Source organism: Halichoerus grypus, chromosome 11 (assembly GCF_964656455.1).
Source record: "Halichoerus grypus chromosome 11, mHalGry1.hap1.1, whole genome shotgun sequence".
NCBI classification, from domain to species: domain Eukaryota; kingdom Metazoa; phylum Chordata; class Mammalia; order Carnivora; family Phocidae; genus Halichoerus; species Halichoerus grypus.
In genome coordinates, this window is record NC_135722.1 from 48,846,415 (window position 1) to 48,862,084 (window position 15,670).

General features: G+C 51.8%; 3 protein-coding genes across 5 annotated transcripts; 2 read left to right on the forward strand and 1 right to left on the reverse strand.

The window, feature by feature from the left end:
• On the forward strand, positions 1-7,309 carry TPP1 (tripeptidyl peptidase 1). Its single transcript, XM_036095943.2, has 13 exons — positions 1-154; positions 253-324; positions 603-742; positions 1,919-2,069; positions 2,280-2,407; positions 2,560-2,738; positions 2,917-3,115; positions 3,263-3,451; positions 3,683-3,752; positions 4,186-4,306; positions 4,390-4,548; positions 4,721-4,846; positions 5,015-7,309. Exons 1-13 carry the CDS (start codon positions 111-113, stop codon positions 5,153-5,155), a joined length of 1,719 nt encoding a protein of 572 aa, XP_035951836.2. The 5' UTR covers positions 1-110; the 3' UTR covers positions 5,156-7,309.
• Positions 7,310-7,786: 477 nt separating this feature from the next.
• TAF10 (TATA-box binding protein associated factor 10) lies at positions 7,787-9,205 on the forward strand. Its single transcript, XM_036095953.2, has 5 exons — positions 7,787-8,052; positions 8,192-8,346; positions 8,582-8,646; positions 8,738-8,852; positions 9,035-9,205. The coding sequence occupies exons 1-5, from the start codon at positions 7,821-7,823 to the stop codon at positions 9,122-9,124; spliced, it is 657 nt and encodes a 218-aa protein (XP_035951846.1). The 5' UTR covers positions 7,787-7,820; the 3' UTR covers positions 9,125-9,205.
• ILK (integrin linked kinase) lies at positions 9,174-15,240 on the reverse strand. 3 transcript variants are annotated; one of them, XM_036095947.2, is made up of 13 exons: positions 15,106-15,238; positions 13,843-13,989; positions 11,811-11,976; positions 11,561-11,656; positions 11,264-11,360; positions 11,082-11,165; positions 10,895-10,980; positions 10,644-10,753; positions 10,409-10,536; positions 10,206-10,327; positions 10,008-10,107; positions 9,770-9,900; positions 9,174-9,585 (listed from the first exon to the last, which is right to left on the reverse strand). In XM_036095947.2, the coding sequence occupies exons 3-13, from the start codon at positions 11,910-11,912 to the stop codon at positions 9,436-9,438; spliced, it is 1,206 nt and encodes a 401-aa protein (XP_035951840.1). In that variant the 5' UTR covers positions 11,913-11,976; positions 13,843-13,989; positions 15,106-15,238; the 3' UTR covers positions 9,174-9,435. The 3 variants fall into 3 exon arrangements, with proteins under 3 accessions (XP_035951840.1, XP_035951839.1, XP_077914579.1); XM_036095946.2 differs by lacking the exon at positions 13,843-13,989 and having other exon boundaries at positions 15,106-15,240; XM_078058453.1 differs by lacking the exons at positions 10,895-10,980; positions 11,264-11,360; positions 13,843-13,989 and having other exon boundaries at positions 15,106-15,240.
• Between the last annotated feature and the right edge of the window lie 430 nt (positions 15,241-15,670).

Consider the following 15,670-nt stretch of genomic DNA (forward strand, 5'->3'; position numbering starts at 1 on the left):
AGCATTTAGGACCACCCATTTAAAGGAGGAGCCAGCACGGGCACGAGTTTCCCCGCAGCCGCGTGGTGGTGGTGCTCGCGGTAGACTATAAGGCTCATGTGATCTGTCACATGACAGCAGATCTCCAGAAAGGCAGAATGAGACTCCGAACCTGGTGAGAAATTCGGGGCCCCGGGAGGAGGGGGTCAGGTTGGAGGGTGGGAATACAGTGGCAGCCCGGCCCCTGCTGAAAACCGCCTGCCGCCTTTGCAGCCTCGTCGGGCTCCTTGCCCTCTTCGTCGCTGGCCAATGCACTTATAGCCCGGAGCCGGACCAGCAGCGGACGTGAGTTGACTTAGCACAGACCGCCCCCTTCCCTATGCCCTGTCCTATGCCCACTGTCTTGGCCCAGCCTCCCTCACCCCCTTACCAGCTCCTGGTACCCACTCCATAGTCTTATCCCCAGGTTCCCAGGCTCAGTCCCCAATCATTCACCTCCTGTGAGCCGTATCTGCCCCTGGGATCCTACCCCAGGTCTCAGCCCCTAATCCTGAACCTTCCATGACTAATATTTCCCATCCCCACACTAACGAAGGCCATGTTCCTGACCTCTGACCCTGCAGGTTGCCCCCAGGCTGGGTGTCCCTGGGCCGTGTAGACTACGAGGAAGAGCTGAGTCTCACCTTTGCCCTGAGACAGCAGAACGTGGAAAGATTGTCCGAGCTGGTGCAGGCTGTGTCGGATCCTGGCTCTGCTCGTTATGGTGCCTATTGGAATAGGGACTGGGGCTGGGAAGTGGGATGCAGTGAAGGGACTCCAGGGCTGGGCTGAGTGTGGGATGGTGCACATAACGTCAGGGCCGTGCCCTTGGTGCCTAGGGAGGTGGTGATATAGGACAGTTGAATGGCAGTGGCCCTCATTGAAGAGTTTCTGAATAAAAAAAAAAGTGAACAGGAAATAAACTGTCCAAAACTCACTCAAATTCCTTCCCCCAAAGCTTCCCACCTATGTTTATCAGGCTAGAAACCTGAAAGTTAAGAGCACAGGCTGTGTGATCAAATCTGGATTCAAATTCTGCTACTACTTACCAGACACATGGGACGTAGTATCCAGTACAGATAGGTGCTCATCAACTCAAATTCCTTACCCACCCGCAAACCCATGCCCGTTTCCTCCTCCAGTCAGACTCTAGAGCTATCATCTCCAGTTCTGGTTCTGAAAGAGCCTTTGGAGTCCTCTGCTTTCTACCATTGCTTGTCACCGCCCACCCATTTGTTTATTCTTGCACCCAGACTGCTGCCCAGTCCGGAGTGGTTCACCCCACTCCCCACCCTGCCCCCTACTCTGCTCCCAAACAGTGTTCTGTTCCAGTGGTCATGCTGGATAGTGTCCCTCCCGTGCATGAAGCCCTTCATGGTTGGGTGGCAGTGGTATGTGTGTGAGGGGCAGGCTCAGATTCACCCCGGAGCTGTGTACATGGCACTCTGTAGGAAAATAGTGACTCACCATCACGTTAAGCTTAAAATCAACAAGTACGAAGACTGGAACTGAATTAGATGTCACTTTATAATTGGTTCTGAAAGTTTTGAGAACTTTCACTGGAAATAAACTTAATATGGGAAATTTTAATTTTTAACCTCATTTGTTGTTTATGATTATGGCAATACATGTTCTGATGCAGCATTTGCAACCTTGTGGCCTTTAGGGTAAATCCATATTTCTGGCCATGGCATTCCAAGTCTCCCTAGCCTTTTCTTCTCCTGGCCCCCAAATATAGCTTGCAACTGCACAGCCTGCCTTTTTGCTAGAAAGTTACCACCTATCCCTCAAGACCCTGTACCAGGTTCCCTGGGAAGTCCCAATGTCCTGGCTGAGGTCCAAAATGGGCAACTTGGAAAAGCAATGAATGAAGACAAGATCCTCTACTGAATCTCTGCAGGAAAATACCTGACCCTAGAGGATGTGGCTGAACTGGTCCGGCCATCACCACTGACCTTCCGCACAGTCCAAAAATGGCTCTTGGCAGCTGGAGCCCGGAACTGCCACTCAGTGACCACACAGGACTTTCTGACTTGCTGGCTGAGTGTCCGGTGAGAGGGAAGGATTGCCCCGTGGAGGGTACCAATCATCCCATCAGGGAGATGAGTCACCCCAATGGGAGAGAGCCAAGAAGCTGGTGGGAGCTTGTGGGTGAGAGCTAACACACAGGGAGACAAGGATGAGCAGTAATGCTCAAGTAGCCTCCTCTGCTCTGGTCTGTGCTGCTTTCTGACCTCTGTTCTCTGATCTCTGACCTCCAGACAGGCAGAACTGCTGCTCCCTGGGGCTGAGTTTCATCGCTATGTGGGGGGACCTGCAGAGATCCATGTTATAAGGTCCCCACGTCCATACCACCTGCCGAAGGCCTTGGCCCCTCATGTGGACTTTGGTAACACCCATTGGGGTCGGTGGGGTTTGAAGCAGGCAGAACCAGGGGCTGGAAAAGTTTAGGTGCCATGGCGGGGTTTGGGGTGGGATCAGTGGTAAAGTGGGGGTTGGAGTCTAAAAGATCTCCTCCTCAAGCCTGACCCCTCCCCACAGTGGGCGGGCTGCACCGCTTTCCCCCCACATCATCCCTGAGGCAACGCCCAGAGCCACAGGTGTCAGGGACTGTTGGCCTGCACCTGGGGGTGACCCCATCCGTGATCCGTCAGCGATACAACTTGACAGCACAAGACGTGGGCTCTGGCACAACCAACAACAGCCAAGCCTGTGCCCAGGTGAGCCGGGCAGAGAGCTCCAGGGTCCTGACACCCTACCCAAGATGCCTCCCCAGGCTGGGGCTTGCTTTCTGACTCCTCCCCTGGGTCCTCACCCCCTATCTGGAATAGTGTCCCCTGCCCTGACCTTGGGGCTGCATCCTCTGACCCATGATACCTGATCTAATTCCTTCTGTAGTTCCTGGAGCAGTATTTCCATGACTCGGACCTGGCTGAGTTCATGCGCCTCTTCGGTGGGAAATTTGCACACCAGGCATCAGTAGCCCGTGTGGTTGGACAGCAGGGCCGGGGCCGGGCTGGGATCGAGGCCAGTCTAGACGTGGAGTACCTGATGAGTGCCGGCGCCAACATCTCCACCTGGGTCTACAGTAGCCCTGGTACTGCCAAGGGGACTGGTGGGTGGGGAGAGGGGTGGTCGTGAGTGGTGCTCACTGCTCCCTCAAGGGAATCCCATGAGCTAGAGGGAGACCGTGACAACCTCCCAAAGGACCACCCTTGTGCTCCTCCCCTCCCCCCAAATCCAGGCCGACATGAGTCACAGGAGCCCTTCCTGCAGTGGCTCCTGCTGCTGAGTAATGAGTCAGCCCTGCCGCACGTGCACACCGTGAGCTATGGGGATGACGAGGACTCCCTCAGCAGCGCCTACACCCAGCGGGTCAACACGGAGCTCATGAAGGCGGCCGCTCGGGGTCTTACCCTGCTCTTTGCCTCAGGTGACCTCCTACTCTAAACTTAGACCCTACCTCAACTCAGGAGTTTTGACCCCATGGGGACCCTTGTGATCGCTGACTTACAATCTGAACTCAGTAGGGACCACTGATCTGACCTCTAAACTCAGACCTCTTGCAGTAATGACTAACTCTTGAATTTCTTCTCTGACATCTGAACCCACATATCAAGCTCTGACCAATTAATCTGAGTGCTAAACTTGGTCTTTCTCCCAGGTGACAGTGGGGCTGGGTGTTGGTCTGTCTCTGGAAGACACCAGTTCCGTCCCAGTTTCCCTGCCTCCAGGTAAGCACTCCAGCCCACTACTTACCTGTGACCACCAATCTTCATCTACGGCTGCATGATCTAGAACTTTGCCTTGACCCCACCAGGTGCTCCTGTAGCTAAGACCTCAGTTTAACCAGCTCTGGTTGCTGCATTCCCTTCTTCCTACATGTCTAGGCCCCATGGCTTCCGAGTGGAATGCAGTTCCCAGTATTCCTCTTCTCAGTTCCCAGGCATTTTAGTAGAAGATTTGGTGAATGTTCTGTAGACAAAAGTGTGCACTGTCACCTCAGGCCATGCCTTGAGGGCTCAAAATCTCTTAGTCTTTCTCATGTACCTGCTTCCCCACAGAATCCAGCCCCTCTAGCAAAGCGAGCCCACACTTACCCATCTCCACACATTTTGGAAGTCCCCTTGGAACCCGTACAATCTGAGTGCTGTTTTCTGCTTTCAGCCCCTATGTCACCACGGTGGGAGGCACATCCTTCCAGAATCCATTCCGAGTCACAAATGAGATCGTTGACTACATCAGTGGTGGTGGCTTCAGCAATGTGTTCCCACAGCCTTCATACCAGGTATGTGCATGTGTTTGTGTGGATGGATGGGTGGGAGGGATCCTCAGTTCAGCAGACAATACTCACTCAACAACATCTTTCAGGAGGAAGCTGTAGCCCAGTTCCTGAGCTCCAGTCCCCACTTACCACCATCCAGTTATTTCAATGCCAGTGGCCGTGCCTATCCAGATGTGGCTGCACTCTCCGATGGCTACTGGGTGGTCAGCAACAGTGTGCCCATTCCATGGGTGTCTGGCACCTCGGTAAGAATCAGCCTGGCTCCAAGTCCCCACTCAGGAACTATTCTCACCCTCTACTAAGACCTTGCACCCAGAACCCCTGTCTCCTCAGAGACCTCTGATCCTTTCAAACATCCCTCCCCCAAATCCAATCACTCTGAACCCCTAACTTCTACTTACATCCTCACTCTTACAGGCCTCTACTCCAGTATTTGGTGGGGTCCTGTCCCTGATAAATGAACATAGAATCCTCAGTGGCCGCCCCCCTCTTGGCTTTCTCAACCCAAGGCTCTACCAGCAGCGTGGAGCAGGACTCTTTGATGTGAGTATGGAAGGGAAGGGTGTGGACATTTTCATGAATATGGGGAGTGCAAAGGTGAACTTGAGGGCAGTTCTGACGGGGTCCTGAAATGTAAATACAAGGTAAGGGGGCTTAGTCTGTTAGTACTGGTACAGACAGGCCCAGATCTGATATCCACCTTCTCCCTAGGTAACCCATGGCTGCCATGAGTCCTGTCTGAATGAAGAGGTGCAGGGTCAGGGTTTCTGCTCTGGCCCTGGCTGGGATCCTGTGACAGGCTGGGGAACACCCAACTTCCCAGCTCTGCTGAAGACACTAATCAACCCGTGACCCTTTCCTGCCGGAGAGTGAACCTATCCCCTGCCCCATAGCTGGTGGCTTGGTCCCTTATTCTGCACTGTTGGAAGCCCTGCTGAACCCTCAACCATAGACTGCTGCAGACAGCTTATCTCCCTAACCCTGAAATTCTGTGAGCTTGACTTGACTCCCAACCCTACCCTGCTCCATCATGCTCAGGTCTCCCTACTCCTGCCTCATGTTTCCCTATAGATGCTATAACTAGTATTGTTTGGGACACCCCGAACCCCCCTATTTTTTTTTTTTAATATTTTATTTATTTATTTGACAGAGACAGAGATAGCGAGAGCAGGAACACAAGTAGTGGGAGTGGGAGAGGGAGAGCAGGCTTCCCGCCGAGGAGGGAGCCCGATGTGGGACTCGATCCCAGGACCCTGGGATCATGACCTGAGCTGAAGGCAGACGCTTAACAACTGAGCCACCCAGGCGCCCCCGAACCCCCCTATTTCACTCCCCCCCATTTCTTCTTCCTCTTTTCAACCAGGCTTTTTCAAAGAGTTGTCTATGCTCTCTGTGTACACTGTTTCACTTCATGTTCTCTCCTCAGTTCACTGCAGTGAGACCTCTGCTCTCACTTTTTCCCTCTTTCCTCCCCTGACAATGACAGCAATGGCCGTCCTGCTGCTTCATCCAGTGCACTCTTCCCAGTCTTTGCTTTATGGGCTCTCTGTCACAGCTGTCCACTGCCTCTCCTTCTTTAGCCTTCAGGGCTTAACTTCTTTTCTGACCATTCCCACTTCCTCCTTCATTCCCTCTTCTTCCTTCTCTTTCTCTTCTTCCTCATTGAATGTTGGTATACTTGATTGCTTCGTCTTTACTCTTTCGCTCTTCTCAATCTACCCAGTGTTCCCTGGAACAAGTCAGTCACGTGTATCCACAGCTGTCACCATCTCACTAAATCAGACTTTCTATCGGACGATGATTGATACCTCAAATGCAAGGTGTATGACACTCAATACTTCATCTCCCTCCTTCCCAATTCCAGACCATTCTCTTGTGTTCCTTCTTGGTAGATGAGACTATGCTTCTTCCAAGCAAGCCAGAAGCCTAAGTATTATCTTAGACTCCCTTTTCCTTCACCTCCCACTCCCTATCACCACTGTCAATCAATAAGTCCTACTGATTTCACCTCTTAAATATATTTTTATCAATCCACAAGTCCTGCCTAACATTCCCTAAGAATATCTAGAACTCATTTACTTCTCTCCATCTCTACTGCTACTAAATTAGCTTAGAACCATATTTTCTCAAAAAAAAAAAAAAAAAAAAGAACCATATTTTCTCTCCTCTGAATTCTAGGAGGCTCTTGAAAAAGATGTCCTTACTTCCTGCCTGTCCATAAAACCATTTTTCCAGAGTAAAATGCAAATCCCATCAGGTCATTTACTTAAGACCCTTCAAAGATTACTGATGAAGTTCTGAAGTTTTGCTCTGACTCACAAACCTGATCCTTTCCTTGCTTTTTTTTCCTGAGTAACAAATTGTTTATCCTCCGGTGTTCTCCCTCCCCCTTCCTCCACTTCCCCACTTTCACTTTTGCTCAAGATATTCTGTGCCCTTAACATGACCCCTGACTCCCTTTGCGTGGTTGGTTTCCAGGATTTTTTGAAGACCCAGCTCAGAAGTCTTCTCCGGTGAACCTTTGGCTCTCTGAAGCTAGTTGATTTTGATATAGCAGAAAATGATTTGGTATAGCAGAAAAATCCGAGATTTTTTCAAACCAAACATGGTTTGATTCTTGGTTCTGATGTAGACTGGGAGAGAGCCTTGGACAAGTCCATCTCCCTGAGTCTTTTCCCTCCTCTGTTAAGTGGGGATATCAGTACCTGCCTCTAACAATAATCAGGGAATAATTAAATGGAATAAAATTGATAGAGTGCCTGACACAAAGAAGTAGGCAGCAGATGTTAGTTCCCTTTCTCCTTTGCACTGCATACTCTGTGTCTACCTCTAGTATTGTAACTCCAGCATAGTATTGAAAATGCCAGTTTACCTCTTTGCCTCCCTTTGAAGACTGTTGGTGCCTAGAGGACTAGAGTCTTGTCCTACCGAACTTTGTACTCCCAGGCCCTAGCTCAGGATTGGCAAATAGGAATTAAATAAATGTTTGTTGCGTTGAAAACCCCACCCTCACTCGTGATTTTGCATATGTTGCAAACATACGTGATTTTGCATACTCAAGCTGAAATACCTCCCTTCCTATCTACAGCAGCACTATTCGCTCCCCTGCTGTCCTCACTTCTCCTGGCAGCTGGAGGGGAGTGGGGCTTTCCAACCCTTAAAAGGCTGAGTAAGGGAACTAGAAAGGATGCAGAGTGGCAGGCAACCTGTGGTTGAGGGGTGTCCCAAAACAAGGTCTTTAAGCGCCAGGTTCCCAGAGGGGTCCCAGACCCGCGGAAAAGCGTGCTAGACATTGATGGTTGACATCCCGGCGAAAGGGCCTAGGAGTACGGGCGGGTGGGAGGCGGCCTGTCGGAAGCGTCTCACTGGCTGGTAAACAACTAGGAGGCGGGAGACCCGAGAGAGCAAACATGGCATGGGAGGGGCAAAGCGCGGGGCGTGTGACGTCACCCTTGGTGTGTGCGTAACGTGAGCGGAAGCGGAAGCGGCTCTGTTCGCCGCCTCTCCCACCGGCCCGATGAGCTGCAGCGGCTCCGGCGCGGACCCCGAGGCGGCGCCGGGCTCCGCCGCCTCGGCCCCGGGCCCGGCGCCCGCGGTCTCGGCCCCCGCAGCGTTGCCCGCTGGCACCGCTGCGGAGAATAAGGCCAGCCCCGCGGGAACAGCAGGGGGACCTGGGGCTGGAGCTGCGGCAGGGGGCACGGGACCCGTGGCGGCGCGGGCCGGGGAGCCGGCCGAGCGGCGTGGGGCGGGTGAGGGACGGGTGAGGGTGAGGGCGAGGGCAGCGCCTAGGGCTGGGTCCAGTGGCGGGTGAGGGCAGAGGGTTTGAGGCCGACCTAGCCGGGGCCCCGCATCTCCCACCTCCATGTCTGTTTGCTGGTTCTCCTCCAGCTCCGGTGTCGGCGGGAGGCGCGGCGCCCCCGGAGGGGGCCATGTCTAACGGGGTTTATGTACTGCCGAGCGCGGCCAACGGAGACGTGAAGCCGGTGGTGTCCAGCACGCCTCTGGTGGATTTCCTGATGCAGCTGGAGGATTACACGCCTACGGTGGGCTTCCTGCCTGAACAAGGCTATTGGCGCGCTGTCAGGCCAACTTTCTGCTACACCGCGTGGATTTCCAGCTTCCTTTTGTACTTGCTCCCCTACTAGCTCTTTGACTTATCCCCTCTGCCCACCCAAACTGTGAGCTTCCTAAAAGCCAGGCCTGCCCTCCATTTCCCTCACCCTCTCAGCCCCGCAGCGCCCAGGGCAAATACTGACAGTCACCTCATTGATCTTTCAGATCCCAGACGCAGTGACTGGTTATTACCTGAACCGTGCTGGCTTTGAGGCCTCGGACCCACGCATGTGAGTACAGTCTGGGTGGGTAGGTTAAGAACCTTGAGTGCTTGTGTGGAGTTTATTGTCCCATCTTCTCACACCAGTTTTTTCTCTCTAGAATTCGGCTCATCTCCCTAGCTGCCCAGAAATTCATCTCAGATATTGCCAACGATGCCCTACAGCACTGCAAAATGAAGGGCACAGCTTCTGGCAGCTCCCGAAGCAAGAGCAAGGTGTGAGGGGAGGCTCATTGAATCACTAATTACCTCCCACAGCATCGGAGGCTTAATTTGTTCTGAAATCCCTTTGGGGAAACTAAGCCCTAGGGGAGGTGAAAGACCTACTCAGGGTCACTCACCTGGGATTGAAATCTGGGATTCCTGTGCTCAGCTGGTGCTCTTCCCTCTTCCCTCAGGACCGCAAGTACACTCTAACCATGGAGGACTTGACCCCTGCCCTCAGCGAGTATGGCATCAATGTGAAGAAGCCGCACTACTTCACCTGAGCCACCCAACCTAAATGTACTTGTCTGTCCCCTTGTCCCCACACCAGCCTGTTTTCATAATAAACTTTATTGTGACAGGCAGGGCTGGTCCCTCCCATGCTGGGAGATACCGTGTGGCAAGTGACAAAGCTCTGAGCCTAGCCCCTTTGGGGGCTGCAGTGGTAGGGATGGGGGCAGGGGATGGGCCCCATGGCTGGGGTAGTACCATGACTGGAGGCAAGGGAGGCAACCAGAGGCCTGCTGCTTTGGGGAGACATACTCCCCTAACCGTGTCCTGACACCTCTGGAGTTTAGGCAAGGGCTTTCCAGCTCTACTTGTCCTGCATCTTCTCCAGGATAGGCACAATCATGTCAAACTTGGGCCGCTTAGCAGGGTCTTCATTCATGCATATCTTCATGAGCTTACACACATGGGGGGAAATGCCTGGTGGGATGGTAGGCCGAAGGCCTTCCAGTGCCACCTGCAAATACAGGAAAAAACAAAATGGGTCTCAGAACTTGAGTATCCTGTGGGGAGAGGCCTCTAGTCCTCAGGACAGGATTACTGTATATTTGAACAAATATGGGAAGAGCCCAGCCCTGCTATAGTTATTGTCACCACCACCACCATTCCCCCAACACAAGTGCATACAGTTGTGCTCTCACCTTCATTCCAATCTCCATGTTGGAGAGGTCAGCAAAGGGTACCTCCCGTGTCACCAGTTCCCACAGAAGCACTGCAAAACTCCACATGTCTGCTGAGCGTCTGTTTGTATCTTCAGGCTTCTTCTGCAGAGCTGGAGGAACAGGACTTAACTGTTCCAGCTGCCTATCCTGTCTCTGCCCCCTTCCATTACTACTGAGCTGGCCCTTCTCTACCTCCCAACATGATGCCCTCACTCACCTTCAGGGGCCACCCAGGCAGGTGCATACATACGCCCAGGGCACTGGAAGGAAAACTTGACGTCGGCCATGCTGATTCGGGCAGTCATGTCCTCATCAATCTGAGGAAGAGAAGATAGATATGTGGAAGGAGGTAAGTCCTATTCTAGACAGGGAAAGGGCTCTGGGGGCCTGGGCCAGGGGTGAAGTGTGACCTCACCATTACACTACGGCTATTGAGTGCATGTCGTGGGATGAGGGGCTCTAATGTATGTAGGAAGGCCATGCCCCTTGCCATGTCCAATGCAAACTTCACAGCCTGGCTCTGGTCCACAACGAAATCTAAGGAGGCAAGAGTCAAATAGTTTGGGGAGGCTCACACACCCTGCCCCCATCCCATGAGATTTGGTATCCACTACTCACTGGTGCCTTCGTGTAATACATTGTACAGGGATCCATATGGCATCCAATGTGTGATGAGGGTGGGATGAGGAGCAGGTGGAGACTGACAGGCACCTAGCACTGGGAGCACATTTGGATGCGAGAAAATCCTGGAAGAAGGACAGTACCCTAGCTGAGATCAGCATAAAAGATCTCCCTTTGGGTGCTAGTCAGGGTTCCTTGGAACCAGCAGCTTCCTGTTTAGGCTTTGCCCCACCTGAGACGGGGACACTCCTCGTTGAAGTCCCTGCTCTTCCTTGTACTCCAGTCTCGAACCTTTAACACCTTCATGACGATGTCATTACCCTGCCAACGGCCCTTCCATAGCTGAGAGACAGGTAAGGGTTAGGAAGCTTTAACTAAGGCCACTGCTTTCTTGTCCACTAACTGGAAGAAAAACTTAAAACAGGTGCAGAGCAGGTAATTTGTAGGAGATTGGGGAAGGAGGGGCAAGAAAGGCAGGGTCACCTCTCCAGAGTGATTCTCGTTGAGCTTCGCCAGAAAGTTGAGCTGTTTGAAGTCAATGCCGGAGTGTTTGTTCAGAGTCCCATTTCCTGAGAGTGTGGGCAGGTCAGGTACCCAAGCTTCACCATAACCCAGCTCCAGCAGCCCAGGGTTATTCCCTTGACCACCCCTCCCCTTACAACTGACTCACGGGGCCGAGTGCGGGTGGTTCCCTTCCAGAATGTGTCCTTGTATGGAATACGGTTAAGGTTTTGGCCCATCTTCTCTGCCCGCTCTGGGGAAGAAAAACAGCTTTGGCCCCAGTTGTAGTATGGAGCGAGGAGATAGGCAGGGACAAGACAAGAGGATACAAACTGGAGTTGAGGGACAGACCTCGGAGGAGCTCTCTCAGGGGTGCCTTGGCTTTGTCCACAGGCATCTCTCCATACTTGTTACAAATGCTGACAAGGGCCCCATTAGCCACCAGGTCCTGGAATGAAAAGGGGTTGTGATGAGGGGCTCTGCCACCTCCCTGGCAGTCACAACCAACCATCAATACAAGTGGTGTACCAACTCTGAGTGTCACACATTCAGCAGTACTTACAGGATGGATTGAAGGTTCTAGACTTTTCCATTCAGGCTCAGACTTTGCTTCCTACCCATCCCAGGGCTCAGGGCCTTAGTACTCACCTCTGCAACCTGATCTTGGCCCCAAAAACAGGCATAGTGCAAGGGCACATTTCCATGCTCATTCACTGCATTGATGTCAGCTTTATACTGCAGCAGCTGGTCCCCATGGCCAAGTAGAAGAGGCAGAAGACAAATGAGAGATGGGAGTTGAGGCGTGCAAGGAGGGAGAAGAGTACACATGTGTTATATTGCTTGTGACTGACTTCCAGACATGTATGTAATGTAGGTGAGAGGGAGCATTCATGCCTACCTTCTGCACAATATCACGGTGTCCATGACTGGCTGCCAGGTGCAGGGGGGTGTCATCCCCACGATTCATCACATTGATTCGTGCCCCCCGCATAATAAGCATCTCAACCACAGCAGAACGGCCCTCTCGGCAGGCCCAGTGCAAGGGGGAGAAGCCATGATCATCCCTTTGAGGAAGGGACAATGGTCATTGATCTGGAGGTGGGATGGGGGCAAAGGCTTTGATATGGGAAAAGGTGATAGTTATTCTGAATAATCTCCCTGGAAAACCGTACCTGTCCAGGACTCTGATTCTCATTCATGCCAGCAACTCCCAAAGCCATCCAATTAAGACTTTCCCCTGAGCTTCAAACCTATCCAACCACCACCTGAAATCTCAACAAATCCGTATGATTCACTGTCTTCATCACTATCTCCCACCAGCCTTTCTTCCTTGGCATGCCCTATCTCATTAAATGGTAGCATTTTTCATCTGGTTTCCTCTGCATTCCTTTTGCAACATCTGTTGGTCCTTTTTGTTTCCACTGCATTTCATATCCCTCTGGTATACTACTTGTGGCACTGGATTGTAAAAATTTTAATGAGCTGTCTTGTCTGCTAGACTGAGCTTCTTGACAGAATGGATTGACAGCAGGTGTTTAGTGCATGTTAATACAAGGGAGAGGTGTCTTGGAGAAGGAAAGCCACAACTCATGGGAGAAGAAGCAAGCTTACTGATTGGCTCTGGTACTGAAACCTAAGACCTAAAAATGGACTGGAATTAAAATAATGTTTTGGAAGGGTTTATAATGAAAGAGAGAAATGCTTTTGATAAGTCATTACTAATGAGGCAGATATCAAACCAGGATTTGGTAAAACAGGATTCCTCTACTCAAGCAGTCCTGGTCCCAGAAAACAGAGGAAAATGAGAATGGCTTCTTTAGAAAGAAAACTGTCTAACTCCCCCACCCCCAAGGACATGTATTTTCTAAAGTAAAAACTGTACCAAAAAAAAAAAAGAAGAAAACACTTGGTGGGAGCTGGGCCTGCCTGACAGCCTGGGGCCATAAAAGGAAATTCCCTCCAGTCGTGTGTATGAAGATCCAAGGGGCGGGGCAGGGGGCGGTCCCTGCTCTGAGACCGCAGCCTCCGGATGCCTTAGTGCTGCTGTCACTTCCCTTGTGGGGGCTCTACGCGTGGCCTGAAACAGATCAGGGGTCTGGCCACTGCAGGCCATCCAGATGTCCCCCTCCCCCAGGGGAATGGGGTGTGTGTGGCCTTTAATGACTTCCCTCCACAGCTGCCCTCATCTGCTCACTTAGAGATAGCCAAAAGCTTTCCTGGGAGGTGGATTACTCCCTCCTCCCCCTCTCTGAAGCAGCCATTCCCTACTTATCAGTGAGTTTTGCCTCCCAGATCTTTAATTTGTGCCCTGGTTTATCAGCCTCCTGCAGTCTGTGGCACGAGCAGGCCAGAGCCTGAGGGCAAAATATGAGCACAAGGGTTCCACTCACTGTCAGACTGCCTGTCACCTCAGGGCCACAGACTATAATCCCGAAGAGCCCTGCAGGGAGTTCACCCCACCTCATATCCAGCATATAGCCTGCTTGGGCCCCCAAAGCCTTCCAGTTTCACTAATGCCACCCCTTCATCTTTTGGCACTAAAGAGTTTTATAAAATGCAAATTCCCCTGGACAACTTCACCTAAGCCTTTATAACCCTACCAACAAAAATAGTAAGAGTACTCACTGTCTTTATCTGAGCACCCTTTGAAGAATTATGAAAGAATTATGGAAATTATAAGAGTACGAAAAATGGGAAAAAGTGACCAGGAATTATGGAGGAAGAGCATAAAGCCTAATGAGAACCTGTGAAGCCTAGATAAAGATTATAGGTGATCCTTACCTCTCAAACCTAAAAACTGAAGAAATAAAATTTTAAAACAAAAAACCCCTAAAACCCACCACCCTGAATCATCAACATCACTATTGCTTTTCTTGCCTGTCTCAGCCAACCCTGAAGAACTTGTCTACATTCACTCTCTATTTCCTCACCTCCCATTGAACCTGCCACCAGGCTGCTGCCGTGAGGGCTGGCATTATGTCTGATTCTGGGCCTCTAGCACAGGAGGTGTTCATAGTACTTTAAGTGAAGGAACCGGGTGTTGTCTGGTTTCTTCATCCATTTTCCTCTACGGCAGCCTTCACAAAGATCATCAAATACATTATTAATTTTAAGTTCAATAGTTACTTTAAAGTGCTCAAGTTCTTTGACTTCTCAACAGCCTATACTACTGTTGACCACTCCCCCTTCATTGAAACATTCACTTCTCTGAGCTTTACTAACATATTTTCCTGTTTCCTGCAACCTCCAGCTGCACCTTTTTAGTCTTGCAGGCTTCTGTCTCTGTCACACCCGTGTCTTCAGGTATCATCGAGATGCTAACACCTCCCAATCTGTCTCTCCAAGTCAGCTCTCCTGAAATCCGAATCTGCATAACCAACAACCTACATGACATTTCTACTCTACTGTACAGTCACTTTAACATGTCACAGCAGCAGTCATCATCCTTCAGCCTTGTCCAACTCAGTAAAAGCAACCACCATCTACCCAAGAGTCTGAGCCAGAACCCTGGTCATCATCTTTGCTTCCTCACTTCCCACACCAAGTCTCATCAATTCTTTATCCTGAAGATTTCAGGAATCTGATCACTTCTTTCTTTTTCATCTGCTCCCATTCTAGTCACCACTTCTGGGACAGACTAAGCAATTGCTTCTCCACATGGCCACCTGCTCTTCAGAAGGTATCCAAGATGACACTTAAATGGACAATCTCATCATATCACAGCAGGGCTTTAAACCCTTGTTCTTAGAATAATGACCTTATTATAGCATAAATACCCTTGCATGATCTGGCTGACCCTTGCAGCAGACTTCTCCAGTCTTATCTCCTGTGGTTTACCACTTGTACCCAATGCTTCAGCCCACTGAAGCTCATAGAAGTCTATCCTCCTGCCATATGGACCTGTAGACAATTTCCAGACACTCCGCTCTCTCTCTTGCCTCCTAGCTTTCGCCCATGCAGTTCACTGAGGCTGGAAAGCTCTCTGCAGCCTGTGCCTGTGAAACTCTTGTTGAGCAGTCAAGATTCAGCCGAAACACAGCTTCCTCTGTGGAGACCCTCTGCCCCCCACAGGCTGTGCTTCGCACTAGTCCTACTGGGTAGGAAAGTCAGCCGCCCCCAGCCAACGTGAGCACCCCACATCGCGGAGAGGAGTATGTCTTTGCCGTTCTCACCCACCAGCCACCTCAGCTCACCCCTGGTTGAGGTCGTTCTCCGTGTTGTCCAGCCACAAGCGAACGGCCACCGCGTTGCCCTCCCGGCACTGAGTGAAAATGTCGTCCATAGCAGCGTCCCGGCGCTGAGTCCCCTAGATTGGGGAAGCCTGCGGACTGTGGAGGGATCCAGAGAAGGGTGATGAACCCCGAGCTTTGTCCCCTACCGGAGATAAGTGTTCGTGAAGGGGGTGAGGGTCTCCTGCTGCCTCCCCAGCTAGTGGAGGTCTGGGAAGGAGTTCGGGAAGTCGGGATTATCCCTGACCGTGTCCCCTGGGCGCGAGGGAAAGCGGGTCCGCGCGAGGTGGGGGGTGATTTAGGAAGTAGAGTCTCCTGAAGGGGTATCGGCGAACAAGCTCGGGGACCCTACCCGCGAACAGACCTGGGGGGAGGGGGGAGTTCAGGCGCCCTAAACCCTGGGAGAGGCGATCGGGGGTCCTTCCCGAGGGTGGCCCTCGTTCCCTACTCGGTATTCGGGCCGAGTGAAGGCTGACGGGTTGGCAGGGGTCGAGCCTTGGGGAAGGGCACGGGTGCTCCCGCACTCACC

Excerpts from the sequence above, each read along its gene's own strand:
- TPP1 (XM_036095943.2), top strand. The coding sequence starts at position 111 with ATGACAGCAGATCTCCAGAAAGGCAGAATGAGACTCCGAACCTG. Across the intron at positions 325-602 it reads GAGCCGGACCAGCAGCGGAC|GTTGCCCCCAGGCTGGGTGT; the intron begins GTGAGTTGACTT and ends CTGACCCTGCAG. Across the intron at positions 2,408-2,559 it reads GGCCCCTCATGTGGACTTTG|TGGGCGGGCTGCACCGCTTT; the intron begins GTAACACCCATT and ends CCCTCCCCACAG.
- TAF10 (XM_036095953.2), top strand. The coding sequence starts at position 7,821 with ATGAGCTGCAGCGGCTCCGGCGCGGACCCCGAGGCGGCGCCGGGCTCC. Across the intron at positions 8,647-8,737 it reads GAGGCCTCGGACCCACGCAT|AATTCGGCTCATCTCCCTAG; the intron begins GTGAGTACAGTC and ends TTTTCTCTCTAG. Across the intron at positions 8,853-9,034 it reads GCTCCCGAAGCAAGAGCAAG|GACCGCAAGTACACTCTAAC; the intron begins GTGTGAGGGGAG and ends CTCTTCCCTCAG.
- ILK (XM_036095946.2), bottom strand. The coding sequence starts at position 15,194 with ATGGACGACATTTTCACTCAGTGCCGGGAGGGCAACGCGGTGGCCGTT. Across the intron at positions 11,977-15,105 it reads GAGAACGACCTCAACCAGGG|GGATGATCATGGCTTCTCCC; the intron begins GTGAGCTGAGGT and ends CCTTCCTCAAAG. Across the intron at positions 9,901-10,007 it reads TGCCTGGGTGGCCCCTGAAG|CTCTGCAGAAGAAGCCTGAA; the intron begins GTGAGTGAGGGC and ends CTGTTCCTCCAG.